The sequence below is a fragment of the Mustelus asterias genome, unplaced genomic scaffold (genome assembly GCF_964213995.1).
Source record: "Mustelus asterias unplaced genomic scaffold, sMusAst1.hap1.1 HAP1_SCAFFOLD_92, whole genome shotgun sequence".
Taxonomy (NCBI): domain Eukaryota; kingdom Metazoa; phylum Chordata; class Chondrichthyes; order Carcharhiniformes; family Triakidae; genus Mustelus; species Mustelus asterias.
The window spans coordinates 523,592-538,953 of record NW_027590141.1 but is presented as its reverse complement, the minus strand read 5'-3'; the positions used below and the strand labels follow the sequence as shown (position 1 = coordinate 538,953).

Below are 15,362 nucleotides of genomic sequence, written 5' to 3'. Positions count from 1 at the left end.
CCGAGGCTGGAATTGAACCCGGATCCCTGGCGCTGTTAGGCAGCTGCACTAACCACTGTGCCACCGGGCCACATGTCAGTGCCATCGCCCAACTCCAGCCCTGTGTCAGCTCATCTGGAACCCTCACCCATTCCATTGTGATGTCACACTCCGACCAATTCCATTGTGATGTCACACTCTCACCCATTCCATTGTAACATCACTCTCACCCATTCCATTGTGACCTCACACCCTCACCCATTCCATTGCGACGTCACAGTCTCACCCATTCCATTGTGACGTCACACCCTCACCCATTCCATTGTGACGTCACACCCTCACCCATTCCATTGTGACGTCACACTCTCACCCATTCCATTGTGACGTCACACTCTCACCCATTCCATTGTGATGTCACACCCTCACCCATTCCATTGTGACGTCAGGGCTTCACCCTCCAATCACAATCCCTGCCGGCCTCCCACATGCAGCCTCAATGGCGGCAGTCAGCCCGGGTCTAACACTACAAGCTGCCGCTCCATTTGGTCCAAAGGGGGGGACCGGGAAGTTCATTTCCGGGGTTTGGGTTTGAACAACATGTTTACAAAGCCTCTCCACCCACCCGCCACATTTATCATTCCCCGCACGCCGCCCTCTACCTCGTATTGATCTCGCTTCCAGGTTAAAAGCGTCCGTCCGTCGCCATTACCCGCACTGCGCATGCTTCAGGTCCCGCCCCTCATTCACTCCGATTGGTTGGAGGACCAGCCGCTCCCGCTCGGTCCTCCAGCCCCGCCCCCTCTTCCTATTGGTCCGGAGCTGCCGTCAATCAGTCCCCGGGCATTGTGATGTGGAGCATGCGCAGTGTCATTGCTGTCCTTGGCGCTTGTTTGTCCCGGAGAAGCGGAGTCAGCGTTAGGCGGTGGCTGGGAGGATTTGGAAACACTTTGTGGATCCGCAAACCCTTCAGAATCATTGTCAGCTCCCTGGTTTGCAGCTGCGGGGCTTCTCCCTCCCTCCCTCCCGGGAACAGGCCCAGGTTAACGGCCCCATCCTGGCTCAGCCACTGGAGGATGGTTCACATCAGAGGATGGGGGAGGGGGACAATAAATAAGAGGTTACACTTTGGCCTCAAATCAATGAGGACTCTGATCTCTGGGAAGGAAGGAAACCCTGGGAGGTGGGCGGGGAGGATTCACAAACACCCGCTGGAGGCCCCAACACCCCCAATAAGACCCATTGGTTTTATTGTCAGTCTGCAGACAGCAGCTGGAGAACTGAACCCAGTAAGAAGACTCACAACACCAGGTTAAAGTCCAACAGGTTTATTTGGTCGCAAAAGCCACTCGCTTTCGGATCACTGCTCCTTCATCAGGTGAGTAGGACTTGTGTTCATAAACGGGGCATATATATTGACACAAACTCAATTTACAAGATAATGGTTGGAATGCGAGTCTTTACAGGTAATCAAGTCTTAAAGGTACAGACAATGTGAGTGGAGAGAGGGTTAAGCACAGGTTAAAGAGATGTGTATTATCTCCAGACAGGACAGTTAGTGAGATTTCCACATCAAGAACTGAACCCAGACAGAGGAGAGGGAGGGGGAAAACTGGGAGTGGAGGGAAGAAATGGTGGAGATGTTGAGATGGGTTTGGATTTCAGTCCAGGGGAGGAGGTAGAGTGTGTGGGACGGGGATTTATAGATTTGGGGGAACAAGAGAGGAAAATATGTTCCAGAGAAACTATGAATTGTCTGTTCAGAATTTCTATCCTGCACTGACAGTGATGGTATTTGTAAACTGTTTTTGCAGGGTATTATGAAGCAGGATTTACAGATGTGAAACTCAAACCAAACTTCACATCAAGATCTGTTTCAGTGATTTGATTCATCAGAAACTGAATATCATCAGCCTTTGTCTACAGAAGGAGAAATGTTCATTCTGTCTGCGGGCAAAGATTTCAAACATCAGTGTGACTGAAAAAGCACCTACACACACACCTGAGAGTTTCCAATGTGCTGAATGTGGAAAGTGGTTTAACAAGTCTGAAAAACAATCACATCATTCTCAGTGAGTAGTGACCCGACACATATTCTGTGTAAACGAGGCTTCAACTCATCATCCAACCTGGAGTCACATGAGGACACCCGCAGCACAGAGAAACCATTGAAATGTGTGGACTGTGGGAGGGGATTCAATTACCCGTCCGAATTGGATATTCATCGTCGCATTCACACTGGAGAGAGGCCGTTCACCTGCTCTGAGTGTGGGAAAGGATTTGCTTACTCATCCAGCCTCTATACACACCGGCGTGTTCACACTGGTGAGAGGCCGTTCACCTGCCTCGAATGTGGGAGGAGATGTCATGCTTTATCAAGCCTCCTGATTCACCGGGAGGTTCACTCCGATCAGAGACTGTTTCAGTGTTCTGATTGTGAGAAAAGCTTTAAAAGCACAAAGGACCTCCTGAGACACCAGCGCACTCACATGGTGGTGAGGCCGTTCACCTGCTCAGTGTGTGGGAAGGGATTCACTCAGTCATCCCACCTTCTGACACACCAACTTGTTCACACTGATCAGAGACCATTTCAATGTTCTGACTGTGAGAAGAGATTTAAAAGTAAAAATGATTTACAAGTCCATCAGCGCACTCACACTGGGGAGAAGCCATTCACCTGCTCCGTGTGTGAGAGGAGATTCGGACGTTTATCCCAGCTGCAAACACACCAGCGAGTTCACTCTGATAAGAGAACATTTCAGTGTTCTGACTGTGAGAAGAGCTTTAAAAGTAAACAGGATTTGGTGACACACCAGCGAGTTTACACTGGGGAGAAACCGTTCACCTGCTCGGTGTGTGGGATGGGATTCACCCATTCATCCCACCGTCTGAGACACCAGCGAGTTCACACCGGGGAGAAGCCATTCATTTGCTGTGTGTGTGGGAAGGGATTCACTGATTCACCCCAGCTCCTGATACACGAGCGAATTCACACTGGGGAGAAACCCTTCGCTTGCTCCACATGTGGGAAACGATTCACTCAGCCACCCCAGCTCATTGCACATCAACTGGTCCACACTGATCAGAGACCTTTTAAGTGTTCTGACTGTGAGAAAAGCTTTAAAAGCTCTAAGGACCTGCTGAGACACCAGCAAATTCACACTGGAGAGAGATCATTCACCTGCTCCATGTGTGGGAAAAGGTTCACTCAGTCATCCCATCTGCTGAGACACCAGCAGGTTCACACAGGAGAGAGATCATTCACCTGCTCCGTATGTGGGAAGAGATTTGCTCGGTCAGCCAATCTGCTGAGACACCAGCAAGTTCACAAGTCACTGCAGGGGTTGGATTCTGCTGTTGCTGCTAACCCCATGCAGGACTGAATCATGTTCATTTATTTATTTATCTATCTATTATTGAAGTAATAAATAAATAATCCCATGCAGGACTGAATCATGTTCATTCTGTTATTAAGGAGACTGGGGTGGGACACAGATAATCTCTGTGCAATCAGGCAGAATCAACATGGTTTTGTGCAAGGGAAATCCTGTTAATTGATTTATTGGATTTCTTTGAGGAAGTGACAAGCAATGTGGATAAAGTGGAACCTGTGGATGTGGTGTATTTAGATTTCCAGAAGGCATTTGACAAGGTGCCACATCAAAGTTTACCACATGAAATACGAATTCGTAGCATAAGGCATATTAGCATCCCATCCACGTTGATTCTTTATATTAGCATGGATAGAGGATTGATGAGCTAATCGGAAACAGAGAGGAGGGAGAAACAAGTCATTTTTGGGATGGCAAAGTGTAGCCTGTGGAGTGCCACAGGGACCAGTGCTGGGCCCTCAACTATTGACAAACTATTTTCATGATGTGGATGACAGGATCAAAATTTGTTGATAACACAAAGGGTAGGTTGGAAAGTGAGATGTGAATGACCATAACAAGCCTGTAAAGCGATATGGAAAGGGTCAGTGAGTGGGTAAAAAGTTGGCAGCTGGAACAAGATTTTTGGATAATGTGAACTTGTCCACTTTGGCAGGAAGGATGGAAAAGCAGTTGATTATTTATACAGAGAGAGAGAGAGATTGCAGAACTTTGAGGTACAGAGGGATCTGGGTGTCCTGGTACTGTAATCAGGAAAAGTTAGTGTGTGGACACAGCAAATGATTAGAAAGGTAAATGAATTGTTGTTTATTGCGGGGATGTTTTGCTGCATTTGTTCAGGGTATTGGTGAGACCACATCTAGAGCACGGTGTACAGTTTTGGTCTCCTTACTTGAGAGAGGACTTGTGTGAGAAGTAGCTCGGAGAAGGTTTACTTGACTGATTCGTGGGATGAGGGAAATATCATACGAGGAAATGTTGGACATGTTCGGCCTGTATCTATTGGGGTTTAGAAGAATGAGAGAGGGTCTGATTGAAACATATAAAATTGAGAGGGGACTTGACAGAGTGGATGTTGATTGTAGAGAGGAGAACAAGAGGCAGTTTAAAAATAAGGGGTCTCCCATTTAAGACTGGGATGAGGAGAAACCTTTTCTCTCAGAGGGTTGTTACAGTGTGGAATTCTCTTCCACAGAGAGTGGTGGAGGCTGGCTCACTGAATATTCTGAAGTCTGAATTTAATAGATTCTTGATTGACAAGAGAGTCAAAGGGTGTGAGGGGTAAGAAGGAAAGTGGAGTTGAAGCTACAATCACATCAGCCAGGATCCTATTGAATAGTGGAGCAGGCTCGAGGGGCCGAGTGGCCTTCTCCTGCTCCTAATTCACATGTTCCCATTGTGATAGTTGGAGTTTGTTTCTGCTGATGTTAATTTCCCATAAAACTGAGCTGCAGCTTAATCTACAGAATAGAATCAAATAAATCTTGATGATAAACTGATCAGCCAGAGTCTAACTGAATGACAGAGCAGACTGGAAGGGCTGAACAACCTACTCCAGTTCCTGTGTAGTTTCTCCCCAGGATTCTCCCACTCTCTAACTCTGCTCCAGTGCTGGTTTCTGATGAAGTCTCTTCTCCCCAGGTCTCCCATCACTTTCCATTCATCAGCTGGTGTTTGAGCCTAAATTTATCAGGAACAGGAGGAGCTCATTTATCACCCTGAAACCTGTTTTCTCATTCACCGAGGTCATGGCTGATCTGTGACCTAACTCCATTTGCCCAGATATTGTTTTAATCCTGACTTCCCCAGTCTGTTACTAAGGACCCCAGGCATCCCAGATATTCTCTTTCACCTTCTTCCATCAGGAAAAAGATACAAAAGTCTGAGGTCAGGTACCAATCAACTCAAGAACAGCTTCTTCCCTACTGTTGTCAGTCTTTTGAATAGACCTACTTTGCATTAAGTTGATCTTTCTCTACACCCTAGCTATGACTGTAACACTACATTCTGCACTCTCTCATTTCCTTCTCTATGAACGGTGTGCTTTGTATAGTGCGCAAGAAACAATACTTTTCACTGTATGTTAATACATGTGACAATAATAAATCAAATCAAAATAACTTTCATTTCCATCAGACCGTTAATGTAGGAGAGTGTCCCAAGGTGAATCTCAGAAACATCAACTGACAAGTCAGACAACTGACACTGAGTCAAAGAAAGAAATGTTAGGAAAGTTGACTGAAGACTTAGTGCAGTGTAAAAGGTTAAAATTAAATTTGTAAATATTGTACACAGTGATGTAAGATTAGATGATAAGTGTATGCTGAGAGATGGTTCTATGTGAAGCCTCATGCTGAGCCTTGAATTGTACATTGTTAGAAGAATGTACAATAAAAGGTTACGTTTACCAACAGCCTTGCCTCCAGAGGTCGCTGTAGAACCTGACCAATTTCCTTATCCACTTGATCTAAACCTGTCAGAATGATCCCCTCTCTCAGATCTCCCCTCAGCCTGTTTCGTTCCAAGGAGAACAACTGCAGGTTCCCGAACCTGACCTTGGAGCTAAAATCTCTCTTTGCTGGAACCATTCTGGTAAATCTCCTCCGCACCTTCTTAAGGACCATCCCATCCTTCCTAAAGTGTGTTGACTGGATATGAACACAGTATTCCTATTGTGATTTAAATAGTGCTTTATAAAGCCTCAGCATAACTTAACCTGCTTTTAAAACAATGGCTCTATTGGAAACCAACATATTATCTACCTTTTTTAATTGTGCAATTAGTTTGGAACTGTTTATTTCTTTGATATTAATCAGTGTAGATGGGTTGTGGTGTAACCCCGTGTGTGGAGTCTCTCATGGTGGTAACATGGAACATCGAGGGTGGTAGAAGAACCCAGACCGAGGATGCCTGAAGAACTGCACTGAACTGCATTGTGGGTTCAATGTGCAAAGCATGCTGGTCAATGTAGTCAAGTCACAGTCCTGCTGGAATTAGCAATGTCTGCAAAATTAGAAAGATGTGTTTGTTTGAAGTAATAAAGATGTCTGCAGCAGCTTGGGGATTGAAACAGTGTCAGAGATAACACAACGGAGTCAGGCTGGTTCTATTCCTTCAAGTATAACCGTGTAATAGGCCCAGGACATAAGGACAAGTCAGAAGGCAATGCTGTCATTGAAAACCAATTCAATGGACTAAAAACAGGTATTACCTTATTTTTTATTCGTTTATAGAGGTCAAAGCCTACAGTCTGTCCTGAATAATAAAACGTGGGCGTCACCGGCTCGGCCAGCATTCATTGCCCATCCCTAAATGGCCTTGAGAAGGTGGTGTTGAGCTGCCTTCTAGAACCACAACATCCCCTGTGGTGTAGGGACACCCACAGTGCTGTTAGGGAGGGAGTTTCAGGATTTTGACCCAGTGACAGCGAAGGAACAGCGATATATTTCCAAGTCAATATGGTGAGTGTTACAATCCCAGTTGATATAACTGGACGGGAAGATCCCAGGATGGAACCCTGGTTCAAAACACTGTAACTTTTACATTTAAAATAAAAGAGGAACTGAGTCACAGGATTGCCAATTAGCTTTTAACAACAAAATATTTATTAAACACGAAGCATTTGACTATAATAAAATACTCCTTCACTAACACTTACCTTCACAAATGTACACAGATTTCAAGGATAACACAGATTACAAAATTTCTTATGCTATAATGTTCTCAGTAAACACACAGTCCCTTTAAACCCACAGATTGACTGTGATCAGACAACCCCCACTCTGAAGCTAAGTGTTAGATGCAACTCAATCGATCCTCTGTGGATTTCGCCTCAAATTTCCCCTGAAATTGTGACACGAGTGTTTCCAAACTCCGCTCTCAAAAAGATACACTTTACAATCTTCTTCCAAACCAATGGATGATGTCACCCAGTGGCAGCATGTAGATGGGAAATAGGAGGGGCCAAGGTAAGATCCTTAGGGGACACAAAAGTTCCAAGGACTTTGGAGATTACAGGGAGGTTGGAGTTGGGACGGTAGTTTGTGACGATAGTGGGGTCAAGGGTTTTTTTCTTAGGATGGATGATGAGGGTGAATTAGAGGTGAGGGGGACAGTCCCAGAAGAGACAGATCCATTAACAATATCAGATAACATGGGGAAGTTGGGTTATTGGTGCTTTAGTGGGAAAAGGGTAAAGGGAGTTGAAAGCAGGACTCATGGACACGATGAACAATCAGAAAGTTTGATGGGACATAGGAGAGAGACTGGAGAAAGATGTGAGTTCAGAGCTTGGACACAGAGGAGCTTTACAGACAGTCTGGTCCAGTGGGCGAGTGGAAGGGAAGGAAGCAGCAGAGGCAACTGAACAGATTGTCTCAATCTTAGTGACAAAGAAACTCCATCAGCTCCTCACACTTTGTTGTTGGAGGTGAGGATGGAGGAGACAAGAGAAAGGGAGAGTCCTTAAAAAGGAACTAACTTGTGTTAGAGATATTAGAAAGGCTCGACACAGCATGTTTAAATCAAAGACAACATATTTGATTTTTGTCCAGAATATTAGTCTCTATAACTGACCTGAAGTTTATTAACATCAGCAGAAACAGACCCCAATAGAAATAGCTCAGTTCTCAATCTGATTGACAACACAATCCAATCTCTGGAGTTAATTGTGAACTCGCTGGTGTCTCAGCAGGTTGGATGACTGAGTAAATCCTATCCCACACTCAGAACATGTGAATGGTCTCTTTCCAGTGTGAACTCGCTGGTGTGTCAGCAGGTTGGATGACTGAGTGAATCTCTTCCCACAATCATTGCAGGTGAACAGTCTCTCCCCAGTGTGAACTCGCTGGTGTCTGAGCAGTGCTGATGATTGAGTGAATCTCTTCCCACACCTCGAGCAGGTGAACGGTCTCTCTCCGGTGTGAACTCGCTGGTGTCTCAGCAGAGTGTATGACTGAGTGAATCCCTTCCCACATACAGAGCATGTGAACGGTCTATCTCCTGTGTGAGTGCGCTGGTGAACTGTGAGATGAGATGATCGCCTGAACCCAGTACCGCAGTGAGAGCACCTGAACGGTCTCTCGTCAGTGTGAACTTGTTGATGGGACATCAGTTCCTGAGAGGTTTTATAACACTTCCCACAGTCCAGACATTTAAACGGTCTCTCGTCAGTGTGACTTCTTTGGTGTGTCGTCAGGTTGGATAAATTAATGAATCCTTTCCCACACGCAGAGCAGGTGAACGGTCTCTGCCTAGTGTGAACTCGCTGGTGTGTCAGCAGGGTGGATTGGTGAGTGAATCCCTGTCCACAGTCAGAGCAGGTGAATGGCCTCTCCCCAGTATGAATTCGCTGGTGTGTCAACAGTGTGGATGATTGAGTGAATCCGATCCTACACACAGAGCAAGTGAATGGCCTCTGCCCAGTGTGTGTGCGCTGGTGTGTCAGCAGGGTGGATGACTTAGTGAATCCTTTCCCGCAGTCCGAGCAGGTGAACGGCCTCTCCCCGGTGTGACCACGCCGATGAGTTTCCAGCTGGGATGGATAATTGAATCCCTTCCCACAGACCCCACATTTCCACGGCTTCTCCCCATCATGACTGCATTCATGTTTTGACAGGTCAGATGATTGGTTGAATCCTCGTCTACACACAGAACACGAGTATGGTTTCTCTCCGCTATGAATGGATCTTTTTCCTTCCATGTTCAAAATATGACAATATTCAGGTTACGATAAGTTGGTCGACTGTATCAGTCCCTGATGTGATGTTTGGTTTCAGTTTCCCAATTGCAAATCGTCCCCTTCTAAAACCCTGTGAAATTAATTTAGAACAGAAAAAAGGGACTGAGAAAGAACCCACAAAAACACAAAGGCAGGCTGTGAAATTGAGCTGAATGAATCTGGTAATATGTGGGGCCTGCACTAGGAAAAAGTGACCATGAAACGTGCTGGATTCAATTGATTCACTCATGTCCTTCAGGGAAGGAAACTTGCCAACTGGTCTGGACTCTGTACTGAATCTCTGACAAAGCATCCCACCCAGGTCTTATCCCCGTAACTCCACATATTTATGTCATTACCTCCCCAACCTACACATCTTGGGGCACTAAGGGGCAATTTAGCATAGCCAATCCAGCTAACCTGCACATCATTGGACTGTGAGAGGAAACCGGAGCACCCGGATGAAACCCCACACAGACAAGAGGAGGCAGAGTCACTCGAGGCTGTATTGAACCCGGGTCCTTGGAGCTGTGAGGCAGCAGTGCGAACCCTTTTCAAAGAACTGTAACAATTTTGTGAAATTTCTGAGGCTATTTTATTTTGTTAAAGACACATAAGAATGCAAATGATCTTCACTGCCCTGATATTGTTGTTCTGCCTCATCAGTAAGAAATTGGAAGTGAAAGAATGACAGCGGTTTAGAACCATAGAACCTTACAGCACAGAAACAGGCCTTTTGGCCCTTCTTGTCTGTGCCGAACTATTTTTCTGCCGAGTCCCGCTGACCTGCACCTGGACCATATTCCTCCACACCCCTCTCATCCATGTACCTGTCCAAGTTTTTCTTAAATGTTAAAAGTGAGCCCGCATTCACCACTTCATCTGGCAGCTCATTCCACACTCCCACCACTCTCTGTGTGAAGAAGCCCCCCCCAATATTCCCTTTAAACTTTTCCCCCTTCACCCTTAACCCATGTCCTCTTGTTATTTTCTCCCCTAGCCTCAGTGGAAAAAGCCTGCTTGCATTCACTCCATCTATACCCATCATAATTTTATACACCTCTATCAAATCTCCCCTCATTCTTCTACGCTCCAGGGGATAAAGTCCCAACCGATTCAAACTTTCTCTGTAACTCAGTTTCTCAAGTCCCGGCAACATCCTTGTAAACCTTCTCTGCACTCTTTCAACCTTATTAATATCCTTTTGATGTGTGATGGACAAGTTGTTCACATTCTGTCTCTGGGAAGATGTCAAAACATTGCCCCAACAAACATGGCAGCTACGCATGCGCCCTGCTGCGAGTGCCCCGAATAAAGATGGCGGCCGCGCATGCTCCCCATTGGGTGTGCCCAGCTAAAAATGGTGGCGGTTAATCCGGATCCGTAACTGGAAGAAAACTGCTCTGTGCAAAGGGCTGGGATCAGCCCCGGATATCGGTAGGTTTTTTTTGCAGAAGCTGATCGTGATTACGAAGCCTCTCTGATCCCCCGCCTGATCCACCGCTCCCTCCGACAAGCAAATTCTCACCTTTTTCTGATTTTGGACCCGAACAAGAATTTCTCCATCGCCATTAATCTCACTGCGCATGCTTCACTCAGTCCAGCCCCGCCTCTTCATTCACTCCGATTGGTTGGGGGAGCAATACGTTCCGCTTGGTCCTCCAGCCCCGCCCCCTCCTCCTATTGGCCCGGAGCTGCCATCAATCACTCGGGCATTGTGAGGTGTCGGGTGAGAGGTCAGTCCCGAGGGCGAGGGCGGGGGCGGGGGCGGGGGCGGGGTTCACAATGAACATTCTCCACTCTCACTATCCGCCGCTTCTGGCTTCTCCCCACCAACAAAGAGAGCAGGGGAGACACACTGACCTACTGGCAATGTCACTGCATTAGTAATTCAGAGAGTCAGCACAATGTCCTGGGGACAGGGCTTCAAATCCATTCAATTAATACGATCTGCAATTTAAAGTTAGTCTCAATGATGGTGACTGAGGCTCCTCTGCGAAAATCTCCACACACTCAGTTCTGGACACAAGGTTAACGTCTGTGATTCTGTCTGATCAGCCAGGGTGACTCAGGTTGATGTTTTTCACAAGTCATGAATGAAATTATCTCCTTGATAGATGCATGAACTGGAGGCGAACAGAGTGATAGAAACCGCGTATCGACGCAGGCTTGGTGTGCCAAAGGGCCCTTTCCTGTGCTGCATTGTTCTTCGGCTACATTCATGGATCTGTGGCTGTGGGAACATATGAATTCGGAACAGAAGTAGGCAAATTGAGCCGTTTGAGCCTGCTCTGCCATTCAATCAAATCATGGCTGATCTCTCCCTGGTCTCAAATCCACCTCCCCACATGTTCCCCATATTCCCTTATCCATTTTTATAAATTAGAAATATATCTATCTCCTCGAAACCATTGAACGATTCAGACTGCATTGTGCTATGGGGCAGCGAGTTTCACAAATTAACCACCATCTTCGAGAAGTAGTTCCTCCTCATCTCAGTTTTAAATCTACTGCCTCTCAAGCTATACCCGTGACCTTCTGCACTCCAACATCCCTCTGTTCTTCTACAATTCTCATAGTTCTGCCACTTATCAGTAATCCTTTGTCTTGTTTTCCCTCCAGCTTTCTGCCTCACTATCAAGTGCACAACCATTTTTAGTATAATCGGCAAAGTTCTTAGTCATGTCCCTACACGGCGGCACGGTAGCACAGTGGTTAGCACTGCTGCTTCACAGCTCCAGGAACCTGGGTTCGATTCCCGGCTTGGGTCACTGTGTGGAGTTTGCACATTCTCCTCGTGTCTGCGTGGGTTTCCTCCGGGTGCTCCGGTTTCCTCCCACAGTCCAAAGATGTGCGGGTTAGGTTGATTGGCCAGGTTAAAAATTGCCCCTTAGAATCCTGAGATGCGTAGGTTAGAGGGATTAGCGGGTAAATATGTGAGTGTCGGGCCTGGGTGGGATTGTGGTCGGTGCAGACTCGATGGGCTGAATGGCCTCCTTCTGCACTGTAGGGTTTCTATGATTTCTATGATTTAATTTCAAATCAATGATATAAACCAAGAATGAAGGACCCAGTATTGAGCCCGATGAAACCCCCTCTGGTTTTTGATTCTTTACTGGATGTGGGTGTCACTGGCAAGACCAGCATTGTTGCTCAATCCTAGTTGCTCTCAAGCTGAGTGGCTTGCTGTGCTTTTTCAGAGCGCAGTTCATAGAATCATAGAAGAATCATAGAAACCCTACAGTGCAGAAAGAGGCCATTTGGCCCATCGAGTCTGCGCCAACCACAATCCCACCCAGGCCCTAACCCCATATCCCTATATATTTACCCGCTAATCCTTCTAACCTACGCATCTTAGGACACTAAGGAGCAATTTTAGCACGGCCAATCAACCTAACCTGCGCATCTTTGGACTGTGGGAGGAAACTGGAGCACCCGGAGGAAACGCTGGAAGTTCTGGAAGGCAACCACAATGCTGTGGGTCTGGATTCACATGGAGACCAGATCAGTTAAGGGCACTGGTGAACAGGATGGGTTTTTACAATTGCCAATGACTTCATGTTCTCCCAGGGATTCGTTTTCAATTCCAGATTTATTAATTCAATTTCCACCAGCTGCCATGTTGGGATTTGAATGCATGTCCCCAGTCCATTAGCTTGGGCCTCTGGATTACTCGTCCAATTACATGACCACTGCATCAGCATCTTCCAGTCACAAAAAAACACACATCAACTGTCATTCATTGTCTTGTGCAACTGAAACAATTTTGTATCCAAAACGTAGCTTGCTCTTGGATCTTTATTTGTTGACCTTGTAGATGTGGCACAAATGTTTCCATTTGCAGGAGAATCCAAAACAGATTTGATTTGATTTATTGTCACGTATTAGTATAAAGTGAAAAGTATTTTTTCTTGCATGCTGTCTAGACAAAGCATACCATTCACAGAGAAGGAAAGGAGACAGTGCAAAATGTAGTGTTACAGTCAAAGCTAGGGTGTAGAGAAAGATGAACTTAGTGAGAGGTTAGTCCATTCAAAAGTCTGATGGCAGCAGGCAAGAAGCTATTCTTGGGTCGGTTGGTACTGACCTCAGACTTTTGTATCTTTATCCCGTTGGAAGAAGGTGGAAGAGAAAATGTCCGGGGTGCGTGGGGCCCTTAATTATGCTGGCTGCTTTGCTGAGGCAGTGGGAAGTGTAGACAGAGTCTGATTTGCGTGATGGACTGGGCTTCTCGACCTTTTGTAGTTTCTTGCTGTCTTGGGCAGAGCAGAAGCCATACCAAGCTGTGATACAACCAGAAAGAATGCTTTCTATGGTGCATCTGTCAAAGTTGGTGAGAGTGGTAGATGATATGCCAAATTTCCTCAGTCTTTCGGAAAGTAGAGGCGTTGGTGGGCTTTCTTGACTATAGTGTTGGCATGGGGGTACCAAGATAGGTTGTTGGTGATCTGGACACCTAACAACTTGAAGCTTCTGACCATTTCTACTTTGTCCCCATTGATGTAGACAGGGGCATGTTCTCCTCTACGCTTTCTGAAGTCGATGATTATTTTGTTGACATTGAGGGAGAGATTGTTGTTGCTGCACCAGTTCACCAGATTCTCTGTCTCGTCATTGTTTGAGATGCAACCCACCACAGTGGTGTCATCAGCAAACTTGAAAATCGAGTTGGAGGGGAATTTGGCCACACAGTCATAAGTGTATAAGGAGTATAGAAGGGGGCTGAGGACACAGCCTTGTGGGGCACCGGTGTTGAGGATGATCGTGGAGGAGGTGTTGAGGGTGACTGTGGAGGAGGTGTTGTTGCTTATCCTTACTGATTGCGGTCTGTGGGCTAGGAAGTTCAGGATCCAGTCACAGAGGGAAGAGCCGAGACCCAGGCCATGGAGTTTGGAGATGAGTTTCATTGAATCATGGTGTTGAAGGCTGAGCTATAGGGCCCGATTTAACCATTGCAGGTGTGAAAACATAGTAAAGTTGGGTGTGAGACCATTAACACGCTCTGCGCCCGCGCAGATGGCCACTTTACTGAGACCCGGGAATGGCCATGATCTGATTCACGCCCGAAACGGGCGCAACGGCGATTTAAATGCATTTGCATGCATTTAAATTGAATTAATGAATTGCCCGCCCAACTTTACCAGCATTTCTCCCTTTACCACCGTGTGGATTCATGAGGGGAAAGTCGTGCCCATGGATTCATGAGGGGAAAGTCGTGCTTGACGAACATGTTGGATTTTTATGAAGATGTGACGAGGGCGGTTGATGGAGGAGAACCGGTGGATGCGGTGTTTTTGGATTTCCAAAAGGCGTTTGATAAGGTGCCCCATAAAAGGCTGCTGAAGAAGATTAGGGCACACGGAGTTGGGGGTAGTGTGTTAAAGTGGATTGGGGACTGGCTATCCGACAGGAAGCAAAGAGTCGGAATAAATGGGTGTTTTTCCGGTTGGAGGAAAGTAACTAGTGGCGTGCCGCAGGGATCGGTACTCGGGCCGCAACTGTTTACCATTTATATAGATGATCTGGAGGAGGGGACGGAGTGTAGGGTAACGAAGTTTGCAGACGACACAAAGATAAGTGGAAAAGTGAATCGTGTGGAGGACGGAGAAGATCTGCAGAGAGATTTGGACAGGCTGAGTGAGTGGGCGAGGATATGGCAAATGGAGTATAACGTTGAGAAATGCGAGGTTATACACTTTGGACGAAATAATAACAAATGGGATTACTATCTCAATGGAAACAAATTAAAACATGCTACCGTGCAAAGGGACCTGGGGGTCCTTGTGCATGAGACGCAAAAGCCCAGTCTGCAGGTACAACAGGTGATCAAGAAGGCAAATGGGATGTTGGCCTATATTGCGAGGGGGATAGAATATAAAAGCAGGGATGTCTTGATGCACCTGTACAGGGCATTGGTGAGGCCGCAGCTGGAATACTGTGTGCAGTATTGGTCCCCTTATATGAGGAAGGATATATTGGCATTGGAGGGAGTGCAGAGAAGGTTCACCAGGTTGATACCGGAGATGAGGGGTTTGGATTATGAGGAGAGGCTGAGGAGATTGGGTTTGTACTCGTTGGAGTTTAGAAGGATGAGGGGGGATCTTATGGAGACTTATAAGATAATGCGGGGGCTGGATAGGGTGGAGGCAGAGAGATTCTTTCCACTTAGTAAGGAAGTTAAAACTAGAGGACACAGCCTCAAAATAAAGGGGGGTCGGTTTAAGACAGAGTTGAGGAGGAACTTCTTCTCCCAGAGGGTGGTGAATCTCTGGAAT

General features: G+C 46.4%; 3 protein-coding genes across 4 annotated transcripts in view; 1 reads left to right on the top strand and 2 right to left on the bottom strand.

Moving 5' to 3' along the window:
* The window catches only part of LOC144484092 (uncharacterized), a 407,989-nt gene that overhangs the window by 244,391 nt on the left and 148,236 nt on the right, over window positions 1-15,362 (bottom strand). The window lies entirely within an intron of this gene.
* LOC144484117 (uncharacterized) overlaps window positions 1-15,362 on the bottom strand; it is a 134,194-nt gene that overhangs the window by 4,764 nt on the left and 114,068 nt on the right. Inside the window, exon 6 of the mRNA XM_078202666.1 lies at window positions 8,039-8,362. Within this exon, the coding sequence (XP_078058792.1) occupies window positions 8,039-8,362 (324 nt within the window). The remainder of the gene's footprint in view (window positions 1-8,038; window positions 8,363-15,362) is intronic.
* LOC144484091 (uncharacterized) lies at window positions 1,179-4,244 on the top strand. The gene is made up of 2 exons (XM_078202628.1): window positions 1,179-1,354; window positions 1,791-4,244. Exon 2 carries the CDS (start codon window positions 2,466-2,468, stop codon window positions 3,357-3,359), a length of 894 nt encoding a protein of 297 aa, XP_078058754.1. The 5' UTR covers window positions 1,179-1,354; window positions 1,791-2,465; the 3' UTR covers window positions 3,360-4,244.

Excerpts from the sequence above, each read along its gene's own strand:
- LOC144484091 (XM_078202628.1), top strand. The coding sequence starts at position 2,466 with ATGGTGGTGAGGCCGTTCACCTGCTCAGTGTGTGGGAAGGGATTCACT.